At 49.4% G+C, this 9,674-nt stretch overlaps 1 protein-coding gene across 1 annotated transcript in view; it reads left to right on the forward strand.

Annotated features, from left to right (window-relative positions):
• The first annotated feature begins 1,968 nt into the window (after positions 1–1,968).
• Positions 1,969–9,674, forward strand: part of LOC310727944 (phosphatidylinositol 3,4,5-trisphosphate 3-phosphatase and dual-specificity protein phosphatase PTEN-like) — a 34,925-nt gene continuing 27,219 nt past the window's right edge. Inside the window, exon 1 of the mRNA XM_083544962.1 lies at positions 1,969–3,738. Coding sequence (XP_083401088.1) covers positions 3,663–3,738 — 76 coding nt within the window. The 5' untranslated portion in view covers positions 1,969–3,662. The remainder of the gene's footprint in view (positions 3,739–9,674) is intronic.

Below are 9,674 nucleotides of genomic sequence, written 5' to 3' on the forward strand. Positions count from 1 at the left end.
CAAACTACAAAACACACACCCTGACGGATTGTTTATTGTCGCCGGAAATTTCAACCATGCAAATCTCAGGATTGTGCTCCCTAAATTTCACCAGAATGTGGACTTTGCAACTAGAGGAGAAAACATGCTGGATGTTGTTTACACAAACATCCCGGGCGCATACCAGGCGAAACCCCGAACCCACCTCGGCTACTCAGACCACTCTTTTATGCTGATCCCAGTATACAGACCACTCAGCAGGCGTTCAAGACCAGCTCAACAGCAGGTGAAAACCTGGCCAGCAGGATCCATGTCTGTTCTCCAGGACTGCTTTGAATGCACTGACTGCGACATGTTCAGCTGCAACCAACGGCGATTTCATCAATTTGGAGAAGTACACGTCAACAGTGATCAGCTACATCAGCAAGTGCGTTAATGACGTGACCATCTCCAAGACCATAACTACACGCTCCAAAAAGAAGCCGTGGATGACCGCCAAGGTGTGTGCGCAAGAGACTTCAACTTCAGAGCATGGGACAAGACAGCGAGGGTCAAACTGTCCCATGCCATCAGAGAGGCGAAGTGCGCACACGGCAAGAGAATTCACGGCCACTTCCAGGACAGTGGAGACACCCGGCGCATGTGGCAGGGCATCCAGGCGATGCCACATAAACAGCACCATTGTTCCTACGTGCCTCAAGAGGACAACCATCGTTCTTGTGTCGAAGAAGTCTACTGTCTCCTGCCTCAATGACTATCGTTCCGTCGCGCTCACAACCATCATGATGAAGTGCTTCAAGAGGCTCGTCATGAGGCACATCAAAACCCAGCTACCACCCTCACTAGACCCCATGCAGTTCGCATATCGTCCAAACTGCTCCACGGACGATGCCATCTCCACGACCCTTCATCTGGCCCTCACCCATCTGGACAACAAGGACTCATATGTATTAATGCTGTTCATAGACTTCAACTCAGCATTTAATACAATTATCCCTCAGCACCTGAGACGTTGAGCCGACTGGGCTTTAACACCTCCCTCTGTAACTGGATCCTGGACTTCCTTACTGGGGGACCCCAGTCAGTACGGATCAGAAACAGCATCTCCAGCACTACCACACTGAGTACTGGCCCACCTCAGGGCTGTGTGCTCAGCCCACTGCTGTTCACTTTGCTGAGTTACGACTGTGTAGCAATGCACAGCTCGAATCACATAATCAAGTTTCATCAGCAAGAACAGCATACACAGAGGAGGTGCAACGGTTAACAGCCTGGTGTGGAGCGATCAACCTCTCTCTAAACGTTGACAAAATGAAAGAGATGGTTGTTGACTTCAGGAGAACACAGAGTGACCATTCTCCACTGAACATCAATGGATCCTCCATGGAGATCATCAAGAGCACCAAATTCATTGTTGATCAGTTGGTGGATAACCTCACCTGGTCACTCAACACCAGCTCCACCACCACGAAAGCCCAGCAGCGTCTCTACTTCCTGAGAAGGCTGAGGAAAGCTCATCTTCCTCCCCCCATCTTGACCACGTTCTACAGAGGACCACTGAGAGCATCCTGAGCAGCTGCATCACTGCCTGGTTTGGGAACTGCACCATCTCGGATCGCAAGACCCTACAGAGAATAGTGAGGACATATCTATCTATCTATCTATCTATCTATCTATCTATCTATCTATCTATCTATCTATCTATCTATCTATCTATCTATCTATCTATCTCTGTATATATATATATATATATATATATATATATATATATATATATATATATATATATATATATATAAATATATGCATATTTGTATATAATTGTATACTGATATGTGTGTAACAGAAACTTCCCCAATGAACCAACCATGTGACGACTTTGTATGCGTGTGTGTGTGTGTGTGTGTGTGTAGTCAGGCTCTTCGATTGTAACGTGCATTACAGAAACTTCCCCAATGAACCGATCACGTGACCACTTTGACAGGGTCGAAGCGCCGCCATCTTGCGACCTCGGTGTTCCTCCGCTTCCTCGCGTACACTCCGGTCCCGTTTGTGCTCCGTGAACTGGACAGACTGTTCTTTTAGATTCTATAAATTCCTGTATAAATATAGATTATTTTAAATAGCGATTTCTTTTTTGCTGTGTGAATTTGTGAGGAGAACCCCAGCCCTCGAGACACGATAACGAAACGGCGGTTGTTTAAATTTAGGGCTCTATTTGTTTTGTCGGCGGAGGGCTACGGGTGTTTAATTCAGCCAGATCTAGCTTCTTTTTTCCTCCGCTGGAAGCCATGATGGAAGTTTGAGCGAGAGTTGAGCCGGAGAGCGAGCGGTAGAAGGAGAGCGGGGGAAGCGAGCACGGAACACGGCCAGAGGAACACGAAGAGACACGAGATGAGCCCCTTCGACGGGTTCGCGGCGTGGAGGTGCCTGTGAGGCGTGCGAGCGCGGGGCTCGGTGTGCGCGGCCAGGGGCGAGGTGGTGGAGGGGGCGAGAGGAGAAGCGTTTTTCGTGTCGGAAATCGCGTCGACCTTCTGGACGGTGGAGATGATCAGCGCTCTCAGGGACGGGCTTCGGGCTTAGAGAAGAGAAGAAAAGAAGGTTGAGGAGAAAGAAATGGAGGTCTGGAGTGATTGAAGGTGCAATCAGGAGTGAAAAAGGGACGCTTTGTGGACCCCCCCGATGGAGAGGTTTTCGTGGCCGGTTCGGAGGTAAAATCACGGCGGGTCTGATGCTCTGCGTTTGGGCTCCTGGAGGATCGGAGAGCCCCTTTCTCTCCTGGAGGATTGGGACACTCAGGATTTCAGCTTTCGTTCTTCTTTCGACGAGCATCCTGATCAGCTTTAGGACACATTTATAACCTGTGCAGCCTTCACTGGAATTAGTATATGGAATATGTGTGTGACAGACATCAGACAGTCTGCTTCAGGCCTGTACCAATCCGGAACCGGAACCCAACCGCTTTAGGACGTTAAACATCTCAATTATAACCTGAAATTATCCTCATTCTGACAGCTGATTGGGTAGTTTTCTGTTCTGAAGATTCAAGGCCTGGAGATCTGTCTCTCTATCTCACACACACACACACACACACACACACACACACACACACACACACACACACACACACAGCTTCATTAATCCTAATACTAAAATTCTAATCCGGACGACACCGTGACCAGCCTGGTCCGAACATCTATCCATTAAAACAAAAATCCACTCACTTGATTCCAAGTGAACTCGTAACATCGATTTAATTCTGATCTGAACTTTTCCAGAAAACCAAACACACTGGATCTATTGTTCAGATTCCGTATTCTGGAATAATTCTAATCTTGCTTTACTGGAGCAGATCTTCATCCTATCAGAGTCCCAAGAACCTGTAAGGAACGTCCCGGTGATATCCAGGCTTCACATCCTGTCTCCATTTTTTATTTTTTTTTTCCCTCAGCAGAAAGTAAAAAAGGCCCAGGTTTGGACTTCAAACGGCGTCTTTATGTCCGCGCTCGGCGGATTTGAGAACTTTATGGACACCGCATCAATGGAGGTTTCTCTACGGAGGATCTGAGCGTGTCATACAGTACACGTGGAAAATAATCATATCTTGTGAACACACGCGTGCACACGGTGGACAGACGTGTTTCTCTGAACAGAATCGTGTTGGCGTGAACTTGGGAAGCGTCATGGCGTTCATTAAGCAGATTGTGAGCCGCGAAAAGAGACGATACCAGGAAGATGGATTCGATCTGGACCTCACCTGTATCCTTCACCGGCTCGTCTCGAGCCTTTCACCTGATTACCTGTTTTTCTCTGTAACACGTTTTATTGTTTTCAGATCACGTGATGAAGCAGAAGTGAGTTTGGGGTCGAAGCGCTGGTTTGCAATTTGGTTAGAAGGTTGATTTTGATCTGGATTTCGTGGATAACGTGTGTTTCGATGTCCGGTTGATGATCTGAGAGATTTTTCAAATGAAAATTCAGGCATTGCCCAAATCTAAAATTCCAATAGTTTTGCAGAAATATCGAAACGTTCCTGGGAATAATTCGAAAATTCTAATGGTAACTCAATGATTCAAGCTTTTCCAAAAAAGACTTTGTAGAAATAATTCCATAATCCAGGTATTCCTAGAAATAATTCTGAAATGCCAAATTAAGTTGTCAACTTTATTTCCGAAATCCCATTGTTCCTTATAAATCACTCCAGAATCGGAAGTATTATCTAATAAATCATTCCTGAATTCAAACTCTTATGAATCATTTTTAAATCCTGATTTTAAAATCCAAGCGTTCCAAACAATAATCCAGTAAAAACGACGCAATTCCCAGGAATAATTCAGAAATCCCAGTGAGTTTTAGAAATAACTCCGTGATCCAACACTTGTCGATAAAAAAAAACTTATCTAAATAATCCTGTAATTCACGCATTGTCTAATAAATCATTTCAAAATCCCTGTGATGCTTAGAAATAATTCTGAAATCCAAACCATCTTAAGTAAAAATTCCAAGATTTGTCAGCTATTAATGTATTATTGTAGTAGAAAACACGGCTTTAGTGTTCCGAAATCTCATTCCCAAAATCCAGGTGTTTCTCAACAGAGAATCCTGACAATAAAATCTGAGCATTGCCTAAAAATAATTCGAGTTCAAACGTTCTCCCAGATAACTCCATGATCTGAGCTTTGCCTGAAAATACGTTCCCAGTTCATCCCGGCAGCAGGTAGGATGGGATTAGTTTCTCACGTGGATTTGTCACGTGCCTTTCCCCAGAGAATACCGATCACGTGTTGAATCATATTTACAGATGTTACGATCTAAACAATTCCGTATGCGCTGAACTAATCTGAGCAAATTTAAGTGTTTATCAACTATAGATGTTTCAGAACTTCCTTATTTCCAGAGCGTTTTTTTCCTGCCTGTTCACACCAGGTAGAGGAATAAAATCACATGATCTGGCTAGCGATGGATAACTATCGCTAAAAAACATAGTGGATCGTTAAGATTGCGTCAATAAACCTGATGGCCTTGTCCTCATGCAGATCTTCAGCTGTTTTTGAGGACTATAAAATCTTTACATTGGTTATATATGTATATAACTGAAAGCTCAGAGTGTAAAATGAGATCCTTCTACACCAATAATAATCACATCTACATTGTTATAATTTCTGATCATAATCAAGCAATTAGTTTTTACTCATTATTGGTTGAAGAAAGCCACTGGGTTTGGTGTAATGTTTAGGATGGGGGTGTTAGCACCTGATCTGGAGATCTACTGTGAGAACTGAACATGAGCATCAGGAACATTAACTCCAGAGTTTTTCATGAGGAAGCAGTGATGAGTGATGGTGTAGTAAAGGGTTATGGTAGAGTGAGGGTGCAGTGATGAGTCTACACCATCACTCATCACTGCACCCTCACTCTACCATAACCCTTTACTACACCATCACTCATCACTGCACCCTCACTCTACCATAACCCTTTACTACACCATCACTCATCACTGCACCCTCACTCTACCATAACCCTTTACTACACCATCACTCATCACTGCACCCTCACTCTACCATAACCCTTTACTACACCATCACTCATCACTGCACCCTCACTCTACCATAACCCTTTACTACACCATCACTCATCACTGCACCCTCACTCTACCATAACCCTTTACTACACCATCACTCATCACTGCACCCTCACTCTACCATAACCCTTTACTACACCATCACTCATTACTGCACCCTCACTCTACCATAACCCTTTACTTCACCATCACTCATCACTGCTTCTTCATGGAAAAAAAGGGGATTGAGTTGATGGGTGCAGTGATTAGGATGGATGGTGCAGTAATGATTAAGGGAGCAGTGATGGTGTGGTAAAGGGTTATGGTAGAGTAAGGGTGCAGTGATGAGTGAGGGTGTAGTAAAGGGGGATTGAGTGATGGGTGCAGTGATTAGGATGGATGGTGCAGTAATGATTAAGGGAGCAGTGATGGTGTAGTAAAGGGTTATGGTAGAGTGAAGGTGCATTGATGAGTGAGGGTGCAGTGAAGGTATAGTAAAGGGTTATGGTGGAGTGAGGGTGCAGTGATGGTGTAGTAAAGCGTTATGGTGGAGTGAGGGTGCAGTGATGAGTGAGCGTGCAGTGATGGTGTAATAAATGGTGATGGTGGGGTGATAGGTGCAGTGATGGTGTAGTAAAGGGTGATTGAGTGATGGGTGCAGTGATCAGTGAGAGAGCAGTGATGGTGTAGTAAAGCGTTATGGTGGAGTGAGGGTACAGTGATGGTGTAGTAAATGGTGATGGTGGAGTGATGGGTGCAGTGATGGTGTAGTAAAGGGTGATTGAGTGATGGGTGCAGTGATCAGTGAGAGAGCAGTGATGGTGTAGTAAAGCGTTATGGTGGAGTGAGGGTACAGTGATGGTGTAGTAAATGGTGATGGTGGAGTGATGGGTGCAGTGATGGTGTAGTAAAGGGTGATTGAGTGATGGGTGCAGTGATCAGTGAGAGAGCAGTGATGGTGTAGTAAAGCGTTATGGTGGAGTGAGGGTACAGTGATGGTGTAGTAAATGGTGATGGTGGAGTGATGGGTGCAGTGATGGTGTAGTAAAGGGTGATTGAGTGATGGGTGCATTGATGAGTGATGGTGCAGTGATAAATAGAGGACGACCGATTGATCGGGCAGTTTTTGGCATTTAAAAATTAATCAACGTCGGCTGGTTGTGCTGCAAATTAGGCCAATTATTACACAGACGCATCTGACACACCAAACCGTGCCTGTACTTTTTGCACTTGCATGAGAACGCAACTCTAATACCAGCAGGTGGCAGTAGTCTGTATTCGGTATCCAAACAGGGAAATCGGAAGAGCTAGTACTGTAAATATATAAAACAATCAGCTTTATTACCTGCCACGACCATTACTAAACCAAAGCTTTTTAAATCATGTGTTCTAAAATGCGAAGACGAGCGAAAATGAAACAAGCATGTTCCCTGTTTTTCTCATGTGCTTATTTGCTGAGATCAAAACCACCTGCACATTCCCTGACGTCCGATCGTCAGCTTGGAGTGTCTCAGGCTTTAAGTTCTTGAGTGATGATCGAGGGTGCAGTAATAAGTGATGCGGCAGGGGTGAGTGCAGGGTGCAAGGATAAGTGAGGGTGAAGGGGTAAATGAGGATGCAGGGATGAGTGATGTGGCAGTGACGAGTGATGCAGCAGTAATGAGTGAGGGTGCAGGGATGAGTGATGTGGCAGTGACAAGTAATGCGGCAGTGACGAGCGAGGTTGCAGGGATGCGGCAGCGACGAACGAGGGTGCAGGGGTGCGGCAGTGACGAGTGAGGGTGCAGGGATGCGGCAGTGACAAGTAATGCGGCAGTGATGAGTGAGGGTGCAGTGACGAGTGAAGGTGCAGGGATGTGGCAGTGACGAGTGATGCAGCAGTAATGAGTGAGGGTGCAGGGATGCGGCAGTGACAAGTAATGCGGCAGTGACGAGTGAGGGTGCAGAGATGCGGCAGTGACGAGTGAGGGTGCAGAGATGCGGCAGTGACGAGTGAGGGTGCAGTGACGAGCGAGGTTGCAGGGATGCGACAGTGACGAGCGAGGTTGCAGGGATGCGGCAGTGACGAACGAGGGTGCAGTGGTGCGGCAGTGACGAACGAGGGTGCAGGGGTGCGGCAGGGACGAGCAAGAGTGCAGGGATGCGGCAGTGACGAGTGAGGGTGGAGTGATGCGGCAGTGACGAGCAAGGGTGCAGTGACGAGTGAGGATGCAGGTAGGCGGCAGTGACGAGCGAGGGTGCAGGGATTCGGCAGTGACGAGCGAGGGTGCAGGGATTCGGCAGTGACGAGCGAGGGTGTAGGGACAAGCGAGAGTGCAGGGACGAGTAATAAGCGGTGCAGTGACGAGCGAGGGTGCAGTGACGAGCAAGGGTGCAGTGACGAGCGAGGGTGCCGTGACGAGTGAGGGTGCAGGGATGTGGCAGTGACGAGTGAGGGTGCAGTGATATGGCAGTGACGAGTGAGGGTGCGGTGACAAGTGAGGGTGCGGTGACGAGTAAGGGTGCAGTGATGCGGCAGAGATGAGTGAGGGTGCAGGGACGCGGCAGTGACAAACGAGGTTGCAGGGACGCGGCAGTGACGAGCGAGGTTGCAGGGATGCGGCAGTGACGGGCGAGGGTGCAGTGACGAGCGAGGGTGCCGTGACGAGCGAGGGTGCCGTGACGAGCGAGGGTGCAGGGATGTGGCAGTGACGAGTGAGGGTGCAGTGATATGGCAGTGACGAGTGAGGGTGCGGTGACGAGTGAGGGTGCAGTGATGCGGCAGGGATGAGTGAGGGTGCAGTGACGAGTGAGGGTGCAGTGAAGGTGCAGGGATGTGGCAGTGACTAGTGATGTGGCAGTGACGAGTGATGCAGCAGTGACAAGTGAGGGTGCAGGGATGCGGCAGTGACAAGTGAGGGTGCAGGGATGCGGCAGTGACGAGCGAGGGTGCAGTGACGAGCGAGGTTGCATTGATGCGGCAGTGACAAGTGAGGGTGCAGGGATGCGGCAGTGACGAGCGAGAGTGCAGTGACGAGCGAGAGTGCATTGATGCGGCAGTGACGAGCGAGGTTGCATTGATGCGGCAGTGACGATCGAGGTTGCAGGGATGAGGCAGTGACGAGCGAGGTTGCAGGGATGCGGCAGTGACGGGCGAGGGTGGAGTGATGCGGCAGTGACGAGCGAGGGTGCAGCGACGAGCGAGGATGCAGGGATGCGGCAGTGACGAGCAAAGGTGCAGGGATTCGGCAGTGACGAGCGAGGGTGTAGGGACAAGTGAGGGTGCAGTGACGAGCGAGGGTGCAGGGATGCGGCAATGTGTGTGATGCAGCAGTGACGAGCAAAGGTGCAGGGATTCGGCAGTGACGAGCGAGGGTGTAGGGACAAGTGAGGGTGCAGTGACGAGCGAGGGTGCAGGGATGCGGCAATGTGAGTGATGCAGCAGTGACGAGCGAGGGTGCAGGGATGCGGCAGTGACGAGTGAGGGTGCAGTGATGCGGCAGTGACGAGTGAGGGTGCAGTGATGCGGCAGTGACGAGTGAGGGTGCAGTAATGCGGCAGGGATGAGCGAGGGTGCCGTGACGAGTGAGGGTGCAGTGATGCGGCAGGGATGAACGAGGGTGCAGTGACGAGTGAGGGTGCAGTGATGCGGCGGTGACGAGTGAGGGTGCAGTGATGCGGCGGTGACGAGTGAGGGTGCAGTGATGCAGCAGGGATGAGCGAGGGTGCAGTGACGAGTGAGGGTGCAGTGATGCGGCAGGGATGAGCGAGGGTGCAGTGACGAGTGATGGTGCAGTGATGCGGCAGTGACGAGGGAGGGTGCAGTGATGCGGCGGTGACGAGCGAGGGTGCAGTGACGAGCGAGGGTGCAGTGATGCGGCAGTGACGAGCGAGGGTGCAGTGATGCGGCAGTGACGAGCGAGGGTGCAGTGATGCGGCAGTGACGAGCGAGGGTGCAGTGATGCGGCAGTGACGAGCGAGGGTGCAGTGATGCGGCAGTGACGAGCGAGGGTGCAGTGATGCAGCAGTGACGAGCGAGGGTGCAGTGACGAGTGAGGGTGCAGTGATGCGGCAGGGATGAGCGAGGGTGCAGTGACGAGTGAGAGTGCAGTGATGCGGCAGGGATGAGCGAGGGTGCAGTGACGAGTGAGGGTGC

Source organism: Silurus aristotelis (assembly GCF_946808225.1).
Source record: "Silurus aristotelis genome assembly, chromosome: 6".
Lineage (NCBI taxonomy): Eukaryota > Metazoa > Chordata > Actinopteri > Siluriformes > Siluridae > Silurus > Silurus aristotelis.